Raw genomic sequence first — 19,487 nt, 5'->3', positions numbered from 1 at the left:
TCACGGTATTGCCCTTTTCACGGCTCGCACAGGTTGATCGAAGGAGCAGAGTTGTTGTTGATTGCCCGGCTGACAGATCGGGGAGTGACGTGCTGCTGCTGTCGTCGTGTTTACGAGGGTTTATAGAAAGAGCCGGTTCGCCGCCGGTTGTTGGCTGCTGCTGTTGCTGTTGCGGCGGCTTCCCTCGAAAGCGGATGCTTCCTCACTGAAACGCCTCTTCCAACCAACTGGTGATCGCCGGCGTCAAGGCAAACGCTTTTATAATCGCCGGATGGCGCCGCCGCCGCCCTTTGTCACAAAGGCACTCCATGCCCGACACCATCGACACCGAGTTCGCTGCTGGTGGTGGTGGTGGTGTTACTCCGTGTTAGGATGTATTGCCTTGCTGCAAAAGATCGTCGCGATAGCCGGCCTAGAAGAGACCCCGCTAGCTGCGAGGTTGGGGATGATGGTGTGCCGTGGAACTCTACACCAACGCCCACAAATCGCGAATCACAAATATTGGTAGAAAAAGGCGGAAGCTCTTTGTTACGCAAGCAGCGGACCGGATGGGACACGTGCCCCACACGATAGGGCCGGGACCCGGGAAAACCTGTGCATCAGCGGCTGCTTGATGGAATTATGATGCGTTTCAGACAGCAGAAGAGTGCCACCCGGAACCCGGAATACCGGAGAGCCGGATCGAAACCCGCGGCCTTCCTCACCATCGCGAAACGGCCCAGGATAGCAGTTGACGATCAGGGTCGGCGACGGCACCGGCACCGTTTGCCACTTTAAAATAATGTCCCAGGAATGGTGGGGGTTCGAATCCTGGGACCGGTTTCGATTCCCAATCCGGTGGGCGCGGGACCAATAACCCCGGGACCGTTAAAACGAACCATTACAGAGAGCAACAGAGAGAGAGATTTACATATTGTCTCCGGTGCAGACCGCTAAGACCACTCAACAGTATCAGCAAAACCGAATATATCTGATTCTTGCCCCTCACCGACGGTTAAGCGGAGGCACCTATTTCATGTACGTGTAAAATCGAACGTATCCCGTTTTGGGGGGCGATGGGGAAGCAGTGCAATAATTTCATGCAATGTGGGTGCAATGTTTTCGTTCTTCATACGCTGCACGCACACCGATGATATCTGGTCAACTGATAATATCTGTTCTGCCCAAAACATCCACCCCGATTTCGGCCTCCCCCCATCGAGGTACAGGAGGACCTGCAGAACCTGTTCCAGAAACCGACTACTATCGGGCAGGGGATCGTCCATAAAATCATCGTGTTTTATTTGAGCTGGCTGACTTGACTTGAAGCGAACCTCTCGTGAGACGCAATGAGTTAGTAAACATGGCAAACACCCCCTCTTCACCCGCGCGTGGGGTACTTACTCGTCTCGTTCCTCCTCCTCGGACACGGATGGTCGGTAGTTCCACGCCATGGTAGTAGTCGGGGTGGTGGTGCACGACGGTTGGAATGCACTGGCTGGCTGGCTGGCTGGGTGGCTGGTCTTGAAGGATCGTTGGGGAAGGGCCGAGAGTGCTACTACTTGTTGGCAGCTAGCTGTTGTCGTTGAACTAATTTACTCTACAAACCTACACCGTGACACCAATGCACTTGTGTGTTTACCACCCTGTAGAAAGGTGGTATAGAACGTTAAACAAATGCGCTGCGCTGTGACTTCCAGTCCACCGTGACGGGTGTGCCGGGTGCCCGGCGATAACACCCAGGCTGATAGCCGATAACCCACACGGCAAACTGAAACTGCACATGGCACGGTCATTCTAATCGCTCGCGTCGCAATTTATGCATTCCGATTTCGTTTGAAAAAAAGGAAAATAATCACTCAACACTCCGGTCGATGGCGTCGGTCGTCCGTCGTACACGAAGAAGACGAAGAAAACATGTAAGTGCCGCCAGGCGCGACACAGGGTTCGAGGGTAGAGAAATTGTTTGTCATCTCGATTCCTTGAACTCCTTGGCTGACTGTAATGCGCGTACTGAAATAGCCTCTGGTGGTCACGTACGGACCCCGTTAGGCGATTCGGGGTGATATGGTAGAATCTCCAGCTGGTCTCCGCTCATTACACTTCTGCGGTGTTGCTTGCAAGCAACCTATTTTGCAATCGCACCGCATCGCGGCTACTCGGAGCGTGGAGAGTGTTCCGAACATTATACTGGCAATGGCAGGTAGCAAGGGTTCACCAGCGCAAACACAATTATGCAAATTATGCGCCATAAAACAATCGGTCGATTCGCGGCGTTACGTAAGCAATGGCCGCTGGCCGCCGGTCGCCCATCGTAGACGTGTGGTCTGTTGGTCTCCACATTCTCCTACGCATTCTACCAGTCAGGGGTTCTCGCTGTTGCGCTCGGCTTGGAATGTGTATGAGGACACGAAACTCACGCATCAAGTGTGCAGCAATCGTCCAACAGGGCCCGCCCCCCCCAGGCGCGGTTCTTCGTCCTGTGCGACTGGAGGCAGGACACACGGCAGCTTTTTGTGCCTGTGTGAGCGCCATGTGTGTGAATGTGGTGGAATGTTGTGTATGTCCGCCGTGGGCGCGCGTGCGCTTGCAGTCGCCCCTTATCCCTGTGCGATGCAATCTCTGCTTGGCGGAGGAGAACAGGAGCCGGAGTGTGGCTGCACGTTGCTTCCAAGCGCTCGGAACACTCACGTGACGGACGTGAGAGGTTGCTACCGAATCAATCCGTTTCCGGGGAAAATGTAACGAAGCAGACGGGGGCTCTGCTCTGTCTAACCGGTGTAAGGAAGAACAGAGCACGAACAGGCAGGGCTTCCTGCCCTGCCTGCCTTGCAGAAAAGAAAAAAAAAATGGGAGGAATGAAACGGAAGGCAACGTGCCCTGCGACTTGGCTAGACTTGGGTTGGGTTGTTGGAAAAATAGAATCCTGCGGCTACCGCCAGTGGTCAGACAGGGATGTTGGGATTTCGACTCTCATTTTCGGGAATCGAGAAGAACTTGAATATACTGGCCCCGTGTTGTTCTATGGGTTAATTTCTGATTTTTAAATAAGAGAACAGCAACAAGGTTTTACACACTGGACAACGTCTTCTCAAGTGTACCAGAACTTAGCGCAAAAGCAAATGTAACGTTAGATTCCGATTATCGATTTTCAAGGGGCGGCTAGACGCGCCCATTCGACGGGAAAGTCATTAGCATAAACTAGTTTGTTCTGGTTGCTTTCCCGTCTGTCAAAAGTCTAAGCTTGCCGGAACCGGAGGAACCAACCAGAGAATGCTGTGCTACAAGTACTTCTATATTGCGAGCTGTCTGGGTCACATGTCGCGTCGTCATGTTTGCCGCAACGGATAACCGAACGGAGGGCGACCAGAGATCGTTTTCAGGATGGGGAGCCGAACCGGTAGACCGGTCTTTACGGAATCCGGGACCCGGACGATTCCGCCGCCATCACCTCACACACCTCAGTTGGCCGGATCTTTGCATGTCCGCAAAGGTCACTGCCACTACTAATCAACTAGTCGCAGGCAGAATAATAGGATTACGCTTCCTGACACGGCGGAGAGACGGGAAACCACAGCACAGCACAGACAGAGGTATGTAGAGCGCTCGTCAACTCACCAGAATTCCACTACTCTAAGTAACGAAACCACGAAGACTGACGACACAACAGTCGACGAATCGACTCAGGACCCGCGTTTTTTAAACGACCACGTTCGGGAGATCCTCGGGACGGCTCCGGTGTGTGGTAAGCATACGCCGCCTCCTTCGGGATGGGAGGCCATACTCGGCTACCGTATTGAGGGAATGGCACGCGAAAGGGGTGGGACCGGACTTGGGCGCACCGCATAGAATTGCGCGCGCTTGCTCGGCCGCCGATGTGACGCGGTGGTGCGTATTACTGCTGCCAGGGAAGCGGGTGCGGCACGAAGCAGAAGAGCGGAAAACGACCCCAAAAAGCCAATGCAGCAAAAAAAGCGGGCCTTGTATGGGTGATTTTGGTGGGAAAAGTGGGCTGGTGTTGGTGTGATAAGCCTCGTGACAGCAGACGGAGGACCCGAGCGGTCAATAAAGAGGTACGCTTTACGATTGGCCCGTAAAATCTTCGGTTGGCACGTTGTCTGGAGTGGTCGGATTTGGAGTGCGGCGAATTGTACAATTTTGAGTACTCTACGGAATACAGCGTACTTCGCTGCCATTTGGGCCATTACAATTTCGCTCGAAAACAGGTCCTTTATACTGGTTCCGCCATCTCTGTCACGTGTCGAACCAGGTGCAGATCTCCAGCAGGAGGCAATGCTGGCTCGCTTTCCTTTTGTTTGAATCTGAGGAGCTGGACGGCAAGGGAAGGGGAAATACACTTGCTCGTTCGTTCGCAACATGGTTGCTAGGGAAGTCCCAGTGCGCCGACTCGTTCCCGACATGCTCTAAAATTCTAGTCGAAAAGAGTGAAAACTGAAACCAAGTGCACACCACAAACGGCCGGGACGCTGAGGGTGCCCCGAGTGACCAGAGTGATAGGACTCGGCGATAGGGAAATACAGATAAGGTCAACTTCTGCGTTCTTCTTTTGGGACCTCTGCCGTGATAAGTGAGTCTTCCGCTTCTCCGGCAATTATAACCGCCGGCCTGGCCTTGGCCTACAACAGCGGCAATGTTAGGCTCTGTTGCTTACTGTAACATTGTGTATTTTGACGGGCGAGGTTATTGGAATCACGCCAACGCCGTCAAACCTACATCTCCTTTTGGAACCTTTGGAACGGAAGTTGCATGCCCTATTGCTGAAGTACGGCGATGATAATCCCGACCCGTTTCTGTGTACTAAAGGTATCATCACTCACCAACGAACAGCGTCATCAACGTTATCATCAACGCGCTTCGTCAGGATTCGAAATGACGTCTTTCGCATGAGGAAACGATTACTATTACTAGACACAGCCGGCTAACCGACGAAACGATTAGCCGGGGTTGCTGGTGAATTATTAGAGGCGGCGGCTCCCACCAAGTTACCTTCACGGTTTGATAATTTGGCCATATTGCTAAGGGTCAAAAATGCCGATGGACGTTTCTCGAGAGTTACTGCTTTCGGTCGAACCTGTCAGCGGCTGCACTGTACACCCAACGGAACAATTCAACCTCATGGTTGTTTGCGCGGACTTCATGCCGCCGGCCGACGATTCATAAATCAGGGGAATTGTGTAATAATTTTTGTGTGTGCTTGTTATGGGTCAGCTGAAGTCACTGTTTGCCATTGGACGTTTAATAACCCCCGTCGTGTTACTTTGGGAAGTTAAGAAGAAAACCAGACGGCCAAGCCAAGGCCTGTTGTTTACCACCTTGAAGGCGATAGGACTTTTTTCGCATCGTTAGCCTCACAGTACAAGTAGTGTTATGTTGTTAATCTTATTATATATTACTGAATTGCAAAAAAATGCATCTCGTACCGTGCTGACGTCATAAATCGGTTTTCTTTCCTAATTCCACCGCAGGATTGAGCATAATAATTACAAAAAGAAATATGTATTTCAGACTCTTTCATAGCTTGTCTTAACGCGCCTTATAGTCACATATTAAGTGGAGTATTGCGGAGTGAGGACTTTCAACAGTGCAGTTTCTTTTTTCTATCTAAACCGTGACTAAGCCGAGCAAAGCAAAATATATAGGAAAAATAAAAGATATTGTGTTGTGAGAAAAAAAAAGTCAAACAAAATTGCACATGCCACTAATAGGTAATGTGATGTTGGTTGGATTATTAACACTGCTCGTAAGATCCATTTCAAACGAAAGCGCGAATTACGATAAAATTATTTGGAGCGCGTTGGAGTATTCAATTCAAGTTAGATCTTCTTAAGTAGTGGAAAGCGTCACATTCTGGATGGTGACGAAACATTGATTTCACGAACATCAATTAGATCGAGCTACTGCTTTAGAGATTGTTTTGCTTCTACTTGTGCCCTCACGCACATCGACCCTATTGCACAGAGTCGTGAAAGTCGTTCTAATTCGATAGATATATTGAGCCAGTTGATACGCTATCATTGAGCTAAACCAGTGAGCATTAGAACTTCCTAAAATGGGCTGGTATTGACAAGAAATGGAGATACACACATTATGCAACCACCACCACAGTGCTACCACTTTGCGAGTATATAGTAACACTGATGCGATGTCTACGATGAATAACTGTGTCCAGCCTTTAGTTTACACACTATACGATATGTGACACGCACGTTCCATATAGACTAAAATAATTGGCAGAGAAAAATTAACTAAAATCAGCTCTGTACCGCAATCTGTTTATGAAATGTTTCGACTGCTTGATACTGTACCACAGCTCATCGATGTTTATCTCGTTTAGTTTTAGAAAATTTACTGTGTTTACTTGACCTGGTGGTTTTTATATCCTTGTAAGATCTACATACGCTATTTTTAAAACTGATAATATAATAGATCACATCGATACACAATTGGCTAAAAAAAAACAAAAAACTATAACAGTCACTGATTGCACTCCATGAAAAGAAAGCCAATGCGGCGTCGTAATAATAATGCCTACCATATGCTACCATAGTAAATCCCGATCCAACCCGTTCTTTAAGAGGGAAAAAGAAATGCTGCCATGGGTCTGTCACGAACATAAGTGAGATTGTTGGACTGGGCCGTAAGTTCGACAGCATCTAATTGCATCCGGTCTAGGAGGGAAGTCGTTTGGCCGGACCCCTTCAAAAAATCTTTGGAAAACATGATTACGCAGCCACACTCTCTCTCTCTCACACACACACACACAGCACAATGCATCACAGAGTGATGATTAGAGAGTCGTTGATGCTGCAGAAATGATCTCGTTGGCCTATCACAATCCTCAGCGCGTTTGACATTGCCATCTTAACCACGCTTCGGTCATTTTGTCGCGCAATTTGCATTTTGCGATTCAATAAACGTAGTTACTGTGTGGAAAAATGGCCCGTGCCGGAAGGTGATCAGGATCCTGCAAGTTGCGATAGTGGCGCGTCAGGAAAATAGCGATGATCTGTGGGAGGGTGAAAACGTTAATATGATCGTTAATCAAGGGCTTGCAGACCCGGTGGTGCAAACAGTGTGAATCCCCCTTAAAACTATAAACGTTTAGCTAAACACGACACATGACTACAGTGAAGCCGACAGGGACATGGTAGAACTAATATTCAGAGTACCAGCTAATATAACACATCAAGAAGCATTCATGCGATACAGAGTTCGGTGACATGGCGTTTAGTAAAAAAAAAAAAGAAATGTTACTGTGAATACTGGAAAGCTTGACACAAATCAAGGCAGAAACAAAACGGTATGATAGATTTTCATCAAACTGAAACCAAGGTTGACTGCGGTGTTTTAGCACACTACAATACCAGAGCTATGAGGCAGATATGTGACACATAATACATAGCTCCACATCACAAACAACGACATTTTGTGCAGAAAACTTGATAGCGTTGCGTTTAGTTGAAGTTTGCCACAGCTCAACACAAAGAGGCACACATCGAAAGAGAGTGTAGGTTGACAAGGACCAAACATTGCAATCAAGCATAATTAGATTACCAACAAAATAGAAGAATTGTTCATGAACATAACTATCAGCAATACATCTACGGTACTGACACACGGCCGTGACGGTCCGGGAAGCATGAACAAATCTTAACTGAATGTCGGTTGGCGGTCTAGCCGATAACACCACGATCCAGGCAGAGAGAATCGAACGAAGACATTGTAGAGATAACCAACCTAGAGGAACGCGCTCGGGTTACAGCGGGGGTCCTTTTGGTTGCGGTATTTCACGGTAAGCCAAACACCAGCAAACTATGGTTATGGGTACGATTTAAATGTCAAAAGATACCGTCCGATATGATGTGTTTTTTCAGAGGGTGGTGGTGCTCCCGTAAAATAAGAGTTCGATTTCAGGTCACAATTGCAGCCATGTATTGTGTGCACACCGGGTATGTTGTAATCGTTCCACAAGCCCCAAACAATCCATGCCAGCATGTAGGCAAATTTACAAAAAGACATAAAGTTGAAGAGACAAGAACAAAGTGTAAAAGAAAAGAAACTGCTAAAGCTGAAAGTGTTTGAAACGGCTGGTCGCTCTTTCGAACGCAACTGGCCGCATAATTACTTCTTGAGCATATGGTAGATGATAAGCCCGATACGGTAGACCGGCCGTCCAGGCCGCTTCGACAATGTACCGCACCAAACGCAAATCATTTGAGGGAAAGGAAAACAAAACACTCACCTCAGTGAAGCTGAAGAATAATCCAATGCTACCGGTCAGGCGGAACGCATAGTCGATGTTGTTCTCGAGCTTCACACTGCACGGCGGACACTGGCAGTCCGTGGGACCGATTGCGGGGCAGCACACCTGGTTCACCTGCTGACAGGACGGATGTGACCCATCGTCGTCGCCGTGCAACGGTGTGGATGCGTTGAAACCGCAGCAGAGAAACTTATCTTGGACTTCTTTCTTGAGTTCGATCGGCGCCAACGACCAACCTTGCTTGGCGAACTGCTGCTGTCGATCCGAGCTGACGGCCAGGCAGCTGCACGCGATCGAAAACTGAACCAAGAACAACAGGAACAGTATGATCATGTACTGCAAAGGACAAAAAAAGGACGCAGCGAATAGGTTTGTGGGGAGAGAGGCCAAAAACAAACACCCACGTTACTCAACATGAAAATGATGTTGCTCATGCGCGGAACCACTATACTTACGAAGAACAGCATGACCTGATGGTGCTTGTTAGCGCCAATTAGCCCGAGCACGGAAATTAGGATCAGTATGACGCCGCATACCAGGATACCGCCGATGATTGGCAGATTGGTGACGATCGATGCTGCCCGACTGTACACACCGACTCCGATCAGCAGGAAGCCAAACAACTGTCGTAGCGAAAAAAAAACTTTGTTACTAATATCGTCACTCTCCGTCGGAGGAAAAAGAAGTTGATAGAAACCGCATACCGCAAACCGGAGACGGGAAAACCGTCGAACACTTACCACGTAGAGGATGTTCAACGCAATCAGTGCGTTCTTGGAGCAGGTAAAACCTCCGCACATTGTTACGACAAGGACTAGATCTATTTATTTTGCAACGCTTTTCTCCCGACTGCTGCACGGTGCTGTGCGGTGTAAAGGTGTAATTGCGGGGGCTGTGACAGCTCTGCGCTGCAAGGTAGATACAGGTGCTGTGACAGCGATGCGTCGTCAACCGATTGACGCAACCCTCGATTTGTGCAAATATGCGTACCATCGCATATACAGACCTCGCTTGAAATATTTCCATCCATTATGAGCGCTTCGAACCACGGCCATAAACGTCAGCGACCAGCGAAAACAAATTCAAAACACGGTTGTATCAAATCACGCACGTTGTAACCAATGTTGATGTGTTTTTATTTTGTGCTTTACTTTCAGTGACCATCATTGCGCTTTCGAAGGGTTCATTCCGGGCACAATGGCTCGCCCCGGATGGCGAGAATCTGTTCGATGCACTTCCGGCGCATCACCTTACCGGACGGCGTGAGGGGCAGCGTGTCGAAGAAGTAGATGCCCCCGCGCAGCCGCTTGTAGTCCGCGACCCGGGCCTGCATAAATTCGTGAACGGTCGCCTCGTCGAGGGTGGCACCGGGCGACCGGATGATGACGGCCGCGGGCAGATCGCTGCCCGGTGCCGGGATGCCAACCACGCAGCACTCCAGCACGCCCGGCAGCAGCTTGATGTGCGTTTCCAGTTCCGCCGGTAGGATCTGATAGTTGGCGTACTTGATGATGTCCTTGCGCCGGTCCACGATATAGAGCAGCCCGTCCTGGTCGAAGTGGCCGATATCGCCGGTACTGATCCAGCCGTCGCTGGTAACGGTGGCGGCGGTCGCCTCCGGATTGTTGTAGTACCCGGCGAACGAGTACTGGACGCGCAGCATTACCTCGCCGGGCTCGCCCAGCTCCAACGCCCGCCCTGTCTCGGTGTCGACAATCTTCACCTCGGTGAGGGGCTGCGGCGTCCCGACGGTACCGTCCCGGTATGGGACTTCCCGGTCGGTCAGCGCAATCAGACTCGCCTCGGACATACCGTACCCGACCTGGATGTCGGTGGTGCGCGGCAGCCAGCTTTGGAGCCGGCGGTACAGGTCGGAGCTGACACGGGCACCGCCGCACAGCAGCGTGTGCACGGCGCTCACGTCGACCGCTGGCGCTCGCGGGTCGCTGACCAGCAGGTTGGCGTGGAACGGCGGGAAAAAGGCCACCGTGACCCGGTGGCGCTCCAGTAAGTCCAGCGCGTACTCGCTGCTGAACGGCCGGCGCGTTATGATGCGGGTCGCCATGTTGGCGGTGCCGATGATGAGCGTGGCGAACCCGGACAGCCAGTAAAGGGAGCTGAACGCCAGCAGCCGGTCGTCGGCGCTCGTCCGCCAGAGCGTCGGTAGGTTGGCGACACAGAACGCGTGCGTGTAGCTCACACCCTTCGAGGGTCCGGTCGTCCCGGACGAGCACAGGATCACCGCCAGCTGCTTCGCCGGATCGCTCAGTGTCGGTGGCCTGTGCGGGTTGATTGGAAGTAAGACCCGGGATTAGTGCCGGGCGTTCTGCGACGGATTACCCCGCCATCCGGAATGGGCGCTTACACGAAAAGGTGCTCCCGTCCGGACGGCTGCAGTAGCTCCTCGATGCGCAAGTGGCCCGCGGTAGCGGCGTCAGCGGCCGCTTCCTGGTGCTCGGCGCTCCCAAACAGTACGATCCGCGGCTCGATGCCGGCCTGGGCCGCCGCGGCCAGCACGGTGGCCAGGAGGTCCTGCTCACAGAACAGCAACACCGGGCGCGTGATGCCGAACATGTGCGCGAAGTCGCCGGTGTCGAACGCGGCGTCGAGTGTGTTAACCGTGATGCCGAGCGCGAAACAGGCAAACATAACGGGCGCTACGTGGTCACCGTTGCGGGACGCGAGGGCTGCCATCGTGCCCTCGCCGTAGCCGCGCCCGGCCAGCCACTGGGCGACGCGCACTGCCCGCTCGTACATCTCACCGCACGTAACTGGGCCCGTGTCGCCGATCTGCGTCACGTGCCCGGCATCGCAACGCCGCAGCGCGCTCAGCATCAGCTGGCCGAGGCTTTGGCCGACATCGTGGCGGGGTGCTCGACGCAGCCCGGACCACACTCTCGTGTCCGGGTCGTAGAAGCAGGTGCGCCCGCGCGGCACTTTGGCGGGCTCCGACTCACTCACTCGCGACGCCATGGAGGATAAGTTCTGGAGAGCTGCTCAACGCACTACCACCTGAGGCACCGATCACTGGCACACTGAGCAGAGCGCAGGCGCACGAGCTCGCAGTTAGTGGCTCGCGGCTTTGCGTACCACTTAAGTAGGAGATAATTACCCAGGCTAAGCGGGCGTTTCCGTTCCCCTGCCACCAGCCAACCATGTCGGCGGCGGACGAGGAAGACGCGCTCCCAAAAAGGGGCAGATAAGTGGTTGCCTGACTGACGCAGAGCTAGCCGCTGCTTGTTTGGTGTGCTTATCTCATCTCTTAGCCCGTCCAGTCATCCGTCCCGTCCGGGCAGGAGATTTCCGAGCATCAACCCAGCGTAGCATCATCCGCGTACCAATGGGCGAATGGGAGCTGGAGACAAAGGGCTACGGAACCTGTTGGCCGGATGATAAGCGATACTGGAACTTCCTGTACCGTAACGAAGATTGATTGGAACTAGGGTGACGCATAAATCGTAGAAATTGGACGTAGAGAGATGCTCGAAGCAGAGCATATCGTGTTGTTGGTGGAACAGCACACAGCACAGGGTCATCAACTCTGTTCTGAGGCGTATTGGATCGCAAGGCGACGGCCAACGAATGACGAACGAAATATTTCTTCTATCTAAGGAAAACATCTTGTTGGTGAGGATTTTACGCTGCAACCGCAAAATGCATCCCCATCGATAACTCATCGTCATAGTGATGAAAACAAATCCAGATATTGAGACTATCGATCATAAAGGGGCGCGCCAGCCACTAATTGAGACAAGGGATTGATTGCTGCTCCGAGCGACTGGGAGATCCCAATTAATTTGACATAATTAGCCTTGAAGAAACCTGATTTGCAAAAACAGCTAAAGTACCATGTACCGGCACTGTCAGATGATGCAGATCACTATGTTTGATTGCCCTTTGCTCTCCACTGCATGACAGCGCAAATTTTCAGTTCAGGCAGATACAGATGATGCGTAGTAAGGCAGATAAAAACAGCACTGCGGCAACAGAGTGTTCCAGCGCTATCAGCTCTCATTAACCAGTGCATAATCTCGGAAGGGTTACGATATGCTGTGTGCTACAAGATGAGACGCGCAATAAACGATAATTATCTGGCCGCAAGCGAACGTGACCTAGCAACATGGGCGACGCTGGGCAGTCGGATTGGGGACCTTGCGTTCGCGTACACGTTGGTTTGCCTCGCTGGCCGGATTCGCTTCCGTACATGCTCCAGCGCTTCCGTACGTGTTGGGGCTCTGACGATGACAGCGACAACGAAAACCAAGTTCATGATGGCACTACCTTGGCAGGCCTGCCATAAACGGCAAGGAGCAGGAGCGAATGATGATCATAGGTACGCGAGTGTTAACATTGAAAATGATCGGCTGGCTAGGCTGGTTGCAGCCAAATGGGTTTTCGAAATAGGTTTTGACCGGTTCGGCGATGGGTGATCGGTGTCATGTTGAAAAATCAGTTTATTATGTCTTTTATCCCATTCTGGTCGTTTTATCGCCAAAGCTTGCATCAAACGCCTTGCCCATCAATAGTTTCATTTGATTTTAGGAGCGGAGGAGCGATTCCACCGACAAGCCAGGAACGCGCGCAATGTCTACGGAAGCTCCGGCAAGGTAAGTGAGAAAATAGGCACGGATTGCTGTTCTAAATTTAGTTTATATTTCTTTAACTTTCTTAACGTACGTCAGTGTGTAGGCGGGTGCTTTTCCTCTGTTTTCGCCACCCAGATAGATCTTCCTTCGGGTGACAAGCAGCGTGGTTTGTGACCGCAAACATAGCGCGCTAGTCCCCTTTCCGGTAGAGTACTACTAAGGGCTACTGAGGGCTCGGCTCGGTTACACGCGTAAAAGCTGAACGTTTATATAGTCTAAAAAACTGAACATCGCCGCTCTGTGCCGCAATGCCTGAATGCGCTTGCGGTTATAGGTATATTAACTGTACGAGGCAAGTAAGTAAGCAACAGCGCGGTAATTGATAATAGATCGTTCGATCGATATTGTAATAATAATATTAAATAAACAAACACAAAACAATGTATAAAAAGGTAGTACAAAAAAGATTGATTGGACAGGATCAGGCCAGCCTCCAGGATGCACTTTCTTCCCGTTAGTTTTGTCTCGTATCAGGAGTGACTCGAATAAATTATTTTGTTGCCTGATGCACCGGCAAAGGCCGGTCCCGGTATCACTTTCTCTCCCTCTCTCGTCCTCTCGCTCTCAGGTTCCGGTTCCGATCAGCACAGGGAGCTGTTATTCGAATTGGTGATTTTAGTAATGCTTCAAATTGTTCGGTTACAACCCGGATCACCAATAGTCTGTAACTGCCCAGAACAGCTCAGCACACACAGCTCAGCACAGCACTCAGTCGGTGCAGGATGTTCGGTTCGGCCCCCAACGGCACGGTGCTGCGAGCGGTGTGGTACCTGCATTTGTTTGAGCTCGCCCGTTATCGCTGTGGTCCTTCGATTCTTCGATTCTATCACCTCAGGCCATATCGCTCGTCCTTATCTCTCTCTCTTTCTCTCTCTCTCTCCGTTTCACCGTTATGTCCACTTGCTTGCTTTGAGACCACTTACATCAAAGGATTATCATTTAGTGTTACTCCCTCGCCTGTTCATTCTCTCTTGCTCTGTAGAATATCTCTCCCAATCGCGGGAGTGTCCTAAGCGATGATTATTTATAAAATCCGTTCATTGTCGTCCTCGTCGCCTCAGCGTGGTAGTAGTAAGGGATAAATTGCAAGCGATGGCACACTTCAAGCGGCAGCTTAATAGTAGCTTAAGGCCTGAATGGGCTCTTGGGCGTGGGCGCATATGTTCTTGAGTAAGTCCACATACACACAGACACTACCGAAACAACCGACCCAACCAACCAATCATTAGTTTTTTTCTACTCGACGGAAGAAAAAAATAAGCTAAGGTTCTGATGGGCGATCGGTTTGTGAATGTGTGCCGCCTTTTTTGTGCTGGTGGTGATTAGTTTCGCTCCGTCTACTGCTACTACTGCCGGTGAAGCACGTGCTACGATAGAAGTGGACCCTCGGTTTTTTTATGCATCAGATAGTGCTACTCGCTAAAATATATGAAGTGTTGACATACTCATACTAGGTTCGCGAATAATGTGGTAAAAAATGGCGCGCATAAAAATTAACTCATCACAAAAATAAATCAACAACTGGGGGGGGCCGGCGCCGGGGCCTCGAACGGACCACCGCGGGCCTGGTTTAGGATGGGAAAAACCTCTTCGAGGTGTGTTCAACCACTCAGATGGAATCTTCATTCGTTCGTAGTGTGAAAAGGACAGTGGTCTGATTCAGGTTGCGTAAAAAAAAACAAACAAAAACACTTTACATTACAACGGCGTTATGTGGGGCTCGTCATGGTCCGCAATGTTTTCATCCTCCAGCATTCTCTCTCACTCTGTCGGGGTCCATCGTTACTAGTCCTCATTTTTAAATCGCCGATAGATCGACTGTATGTAAGTGAAGACACACTTCCAGTCAGGCTTTCGCATGGCAACCATATCGTCAACATCCAACAGGGGCGCGATCCCGGCTTTTTCACTGTTGATAAAAGAGACAGAGTTAATTGGCGTTTAGCCGATCGGCACCACTGGAACCGGTGGAGTACTTACTCAGCCACTCGGAAGGCGAGTGTAAAATTATGGCGTCGTTGTTGCGGTGTTAGTTTGCTAAAGTCAAAAGCATCTGGCAGGAAATGGTGAATCAGTGCACAGAATGCCATTCCATCTGACCAGCTGGTGGAGAAGTTGTCTATCTTAACGTTCTGTAGGGGCGAGATGTAGTGTAAAAGAAAAACGGAAACCATGGCGGCGATGTAGTAGTCTCGCTCTAGGGTTGTGGCAAACTGACTTCTGGACTTCCGGGGAGCCATTCCCGCACAGCCGACTAATAACTATCGTGTGTTTAGGCCATTCGCATCAGAGTTCAAACAAAACGTTGTTAGCGGGCTAGAGCATTACCACCAATCGTTAGTAACTACCACACACAGTGGCCATTGCTCCCGTGCCGATGGTTAGTAGCAGTCAGGAGGAAACGACAGACGTGGGTGTATGCACTAAGTATACGTCTGAGGAGGGGAGTGGGCGAGGTGGTATATACAGATGTGGCCACTATAAGGCAAGCTCGACGAACGGCGATCATTCAGCACGCACGACGTTTGGAAGTCAACCAGTTGACCAGTTTGCGTCAATCGCTCCAGGCAGCTAGCAGGTCTTTCATGTACGAACAGTTTACGGTAACATCTGTCAAACAGTATGTTCAGTATTACGTTTCAGATGATTCGGTTCATCAGGCAAACAAAACAAATCAAAACAAAATGATACGATAGAAATAAAAAAAACCACGAGGAATTTCGAAAAGGGAACGTAGGTACATCAATCCAGCCACAAGAAACAAACCAAAAAAGAAAACAAAGAGATTTGAAACGAGCCCAGGAACAGAATGCACAAAACAGAGAAACAATCAGAGAACTGGGGAAAAACCAAAAAACCAGAAAAACGTCAAACCAGAACGACAAAAGCGATAAAACACAAGGCAAAATAACGCGCTTCGGATTAAACTTCAACCTGCACACACTCACGCACAAATAGGCACGAGAAGAGAATAGCAAAAATCGCAACCAAAAAAAGAAACAAGAAAAAGAGAGAGGAGGGAAAATACAGAAAGGGAGATGTACGGAAAAGGAAGGCCCCAACACGGGGCGGAGGGGCGTGTGGCGCAAACAAGCAGGAAATGGAGACAGAGAGCGAGAGAGAGCGAAAGAAAGACAGAGAGAGAGAGAGAGAGAGAGAGAGAAAAGTCCTTTGGTTTCTTTTTTCTTTTTGGTTTTGTATTATTTCACAATGTGTCAGAGGATATAGGGGAGGCATATGAAAATGTGGGCTGTACCTCGTATTCCTTAGTCTTCATCTGGCACCACTGCAACAACTGATCCTTAACAGTAGCGGCGCGACGGTTCAGTGCCGGATCGGTAAACTTAAACATTGGCCCCATCATCGCGGCAGACGGTGTGGTTGGAGTAGTAGGTGTTTTCGGGGAGCTATTTTCACGGAGGGGGTGGAGGGCACGGGAGTGGGATGCGGCAGGATGTTGCGGATCCAGACCAAGCCAGAACAGTTTGTGGGGCGAACGGGGCGCATTTGGGGGCATTATCGGCAATTCGAACGTCCAGCACAGCAAGAGTTAGCACAAATTTGGAAGGGGATACAAAAGTGAGTAGAAACAGGATTAACACAGGGAAGCAGGGCAGCACCAGATAGGGCATGGGGGGAGGTAGTGGAAAGGTGGTGCGCGTTTGGTTTGAGGGGGTTTTGTAGCGAAGACGTTTGTTTGTCCAAAAAACCAACCAGGAGGAAAAGAAAATAGCGAAACACACCAACACACCGAGATATAGTTTGATCGTTGTGTAAGTGTAGGAAACGGGTGTGTGGGTGGGTATGTGTGTAACGAGACGAGCGAGAAAAAGAAAGAAAAGAAAGAGAAGTAAGAGAAGGAAAAAGAAAAGAAGACATTACAAAAGTGAGTAAACAAAGAAAGAAGATTAGAAAAGTCAATCGACCCCCAATGTGGCGGCGCTGTCTCGGAACCCGACGGCGCAATCGACGCGAGTACCTCTTGTGCAGGTATCCCTCCCCGAGAGAATGGATTGCCTAGCTACTATGACTAGAATTTGGGGCCCCTGGTAAACCTAGAACTACCGCATCCTGAGAGCAACTCGTCGTCCTGGGATCTTTAGACGATGTATGGCAATGGCTTCCGCTGGATCTCTGCACGTGCACGGCGTTGAAGTTGGGCGGAAATTTTGGGGTCTCGAACAACACGAAAGAGTTCCCGAACGAGTTGTGTTACTTGGCGAAATGTTGTTACTGAGAGGATGCTACTTGTGGTGCCAATAGCGGCTAGTGGTTAGAGGTTGGTTACGTGTAGCTCTCCTTTCTCCTGGGTTAGTCACTCCTGTCCTGGGGACACACGGGCCCGTCTCTACCTCTATCTCTACCTCTTTAACTCTTTACCTCTCTACCTCTCTCGTTCTCTTTCTCTCTTCCTCTCTCGTGCTTTCTACTGGTTACTAGCTACTAGGGTTCTACTCTAAACTAACCGTATCGGAAATACCTCTACACACTTTGGCTATCGAATCTCGGGCTTCATCTCAGGTCTCAGCCTTTGAACCCTGGCCCTGTGGCCCTGTCCTTGGGCATTGCGGCTAACGCAAGAACCGGCTAACTTACTTGGGTGGCGACTGCGACGAGACGGAGTTCTGCTTATCGAGCTGCCGGAACTTGGCGAACGGTGACATGGGCTTCGGGGTACCCGCGGATGCAACCGTTTTGGTAGTGACTGAAATCGAGAGTAGAGTTGAGAAAGGAAAGGCATGCGCTGCAACGGCAACGGCTGCTTACCGGTTGTGCGCGTGGTCACGGTGGCGCCATCCTGGGACTCCATCTTGGATGCGACGGTACGCGTGGTCTGCTGAACTGCTGCGAGCGAGCGAGCGAACGAATGAAAAGAAAAACAACAGAGAACCCCAAAAGGTTAGCTTTGCGCATGGATGTGCTGAGCACGCCCCGGCACGGCAGGGGTTGAGTGCCGGCCGGGCGTAGTAGTAAGCGTGTAGCATGAGACACGGGATATCGGGGCGGGGTTTAACTTAAATGTCATACCAAACGACAGGTGCCGAACATAAAAAAAATCATAAAATCATGAAACTATTTGAGAGCATGAGAGTGCACAAAATAAAACGTGAAAACAACAAAGTGAAAGGAAGGAAAACGGAAAAGCAAACCAAGAAAAACAAAGTACAAACCAAACCAAAAAAAATAACAAAACAAAAACCCTGTACGAATGGTAACATTATGACAAGGAGTTGAGATTACCAAAAACAAAAAGGTTATAACCTAAGAAAGGAGCTCCAAAGTAGTCAAACACAAAAGTCAAATAAACAACGCAAAGTAACGTAAAAGCCTACAGAGTGAACGCATACGAAACAAAGAGTATCTAATAAAAGTAAAATAAAACAAACAAATCATAAGAATAGCCGCTACAACGAAATAAGTAAATGAGTAAATAAGTAAATATAAACAAGTACCGGCACCAGGGCTGGACGTGAGAAATGATGAAAATAAACTTAAAAAATAAAACCTAAATCATATGAATAGGTAACTAAAACAAACGAGACAAAGGAACGATCGGTACAACATAAGTAAGAGACTGAAAACTGGAAACTAAAAAAACAACAATATATTTATAGATGTGGTGTGTATGTAGGCAGCACAGAGTGGTGACGAACAACGGGACACGGTTTGGCGAGGTGAGGAGGCGTTCAGAGTCTCTCAGGCTCCTGCGCAGCTAGTGATGGGCTCTGTGGGCCTCAACATGAAGCCCTGGTGGTGAAAGATGAAGAGGTGAAGAGACAAGGCGCTAGACTGACGGACGCACACACTCATGCACATGTATAGGCACATGCAGCCGGGACACGGTGCAGGCAAACCGGGGGGGCACGCGTAAGCGAAAATAGCCCCAAACACACACACATATACGCGCAGCACAAACAACAACACACGGGGAGACACACACGTCAGCGATACAACGGAGTGGCGAAAAACACGCTGCCGGTGGAGGAGTGGGCTCAGGAAGGGGTATCAAGAGAGCGACAGCGAGGGGTCAAGGGAGAGAGAGAGAGAGAGCGAGCACAGCAAATGCGGGATTCGAAACTCACGAAGTGACCACGCACACCGCACGGACACGGCGGCTACTGCTGCTACTGCTGCTGCTGCTGCTGCTCCTAGTCGATGTGCCTGGTGGAGGGACTGGATGGATCGTGTGTGTGGCTGTGTGCTCTCCGGATGGCTCTGGCTGGCTGACACAAAGGTGAGCGTGAGGTGATCTCCGACGATACTGAGCGGAGCGTAGAGAACGGCGGAGGAGTAACGGCCGGGGGCTAGTAGACTGACGCAGCCAGACGGGGACCACCAAAAAGGAACGATCGGAGAAAAAATGCGCGCACGCCGCTTTTTTTTCTCCCGGGCATATGCACACATACGCAGACAAAGACACAGACACACACCTGCACGATCCGAGAGCGTGGCCCGAGGATGCGCGAAGGATGCACAAATGGAATGCTTGGCCGCACACAGATTGGCTGTGACACACACCGCTGCTGCTGCTCTGACTACTACAACTACCACCATCACCAACACCACCACGAACACCA

General features: G+C 50.3%; 4 protein-coding genes across 15 annotated transcripts in view; all 4 read right to left on the bottom strand.

Annotated features, from left to right (window-relative positions):
* Positions 1-3,689, bottom strand: part of LOC131213181 (uridine phosphorylase 1) — a 10,295-nt gene extending 6,606 nt beyond the window's left edge. For 4 of the 8 annotated variants that reach the window (XM_058207171.1, XM_058207166.1, XM_058207167.1 and 1 more), the window contains exon 1: positions 31-215. Coding sequence is in view for 1 of the 8 variants with exons in the window: in XM_058207172.1 (XP_058063155.1) it covers positions 1,384-1,433 (50 nt within the window). In the remaining 7 variants the exon portion in view is untranslated. Of the gene's footprint in view, positions 1-30; positions 222-1,383; positions 1,626-3,597 lie in introns of those variants that run through there. The other 4 variants (XM_058207172.1, XM_058207169.1, XM_058207170.1 and 1 more) reach the window with 4 other exon arrangements.
* A 1,804-nt stretch (positions 3,690-5,493) lies between these two features.
* Positions 5,494-9,134, bottom strand: LOC131213318 (tetraspanin-31). 4 transcript variants are annotated; one of them, XR_009156956.1, is made up of 5 exons: positions 9,004-9,134; positions 8,719-8,886; positions 8,243-8,599; positions 6,533-7,006; positions 5,494-6,447 (listed from the first exon to the last, which is right to left on the bottom strand). XR_009156956.1 is itself a non-coding variant. In XM_058207337.1 (5 exons), the coding sequence occupies exons 1-4, from the start codon at positions 9,061-9,063 to the stop codon at positions 7,738-7,740; spliced, it is 660 nt and encodes a 219-aa protein (XP_058063320.1). In that variant the 5' UTR covers positions 9,064-9,134; the 3' UTR covers positions 5,494-7,006. The 4 variants fall into 4 exon arrangements, 2 of the variants coding, with proteins under 2 accessions (XP_058063320.1, XP_058063319.1); XM_058207337.1 differs by adding an exon at positions 7,738-7,812 and having other exon boundaries at positions 5,494-7,006; XR_009156957.1 differs by lacking the exon at positions 5,494-6,447 and adding an exon at positions 7,656-7,812 and having other exon boundaries at positions 6,930-7,006.
* A 279-nt stretch (positions 9,135-9,413) lies between these two features.
* On the bottom strand, positions 9,414-11,318 carry LOC131213243 (uncharacterized). The gene is made up of 2 exons (XM_058207250.1): positions 10,629-11,318; positions 9,414-10,542 (listed from the first exon to the last, which is right to left on the bottom strand). The coding sequence occupies exons 1-2, from the start codon at positions 11,234-11,236 to the stop codon at positions 9,447-9,449; spliced, it is 1,704 nt and encodes a 567-aa protein (XP_058063233.1). The 5' UTR covers positions 11,237-11,318; the 3' UTR covers positions 9,414-9,446.
* A 3,302-nt stretch (positions 11,319-14,620) lies between these two features.
* On the bottom strand, positions 14,621-19,472 carry LOC131213954 (smoothelin-like protein 1). Of its 2 annotated transcripts, none has more exons than XM_058208204.1 (6): positions 19,341-19,472; positions 17,677-17,754; positions 17,506-17,614; positions 16,166-16,316; positions 14,890-15,041; positions 14,621-14,818 (listed from the first exon to the last, which is right to left on the bottom strand). In XM_058208204.1, the coding sequence occupies exons 1-6, from the start codon at positions 19,462-19,464 to the stop codon at positions 14,695-14,697; spliced, it is 738 nt and encodes a 245-aa protein (XP_058064187.1). In that variant the 5' UTR covers positions 19,465-19,472; the 3' UTR covers positions 14,621-14,694. The 2 variants fall into 2 exon arrangements, with proteins under 2 accessions (XP_058064187.1, XP_058064188.1); XM_058208205.1 differs by lacking the exon at positions 19,341-19,472 and adding an exon at positions 18,993-19,083.
* Between the last annotated feature and the right edge of the window lie 15 nt (positions 19,473-19,487).

Source organism: Anopheles bellator, chromosome X, assembly GCF_943735745.2.
Source record: "Anopheles bellator chromosome X, idAnoBellAS_SP24_06.2, whole genome shotgun sequence".
In the NCBI taxonomy this organism is placed as follows: Eukaryota; Metazoa; Arthropoda; class Insecta; order Diptera; family Culicidae; genus Anopheles; species Anopheles bellator.
The sequence above is the reverse complement of the archived record's forward strand: the minus strand, read 5'-3'. Positions and strand labels throughout refer to the sequence as shown.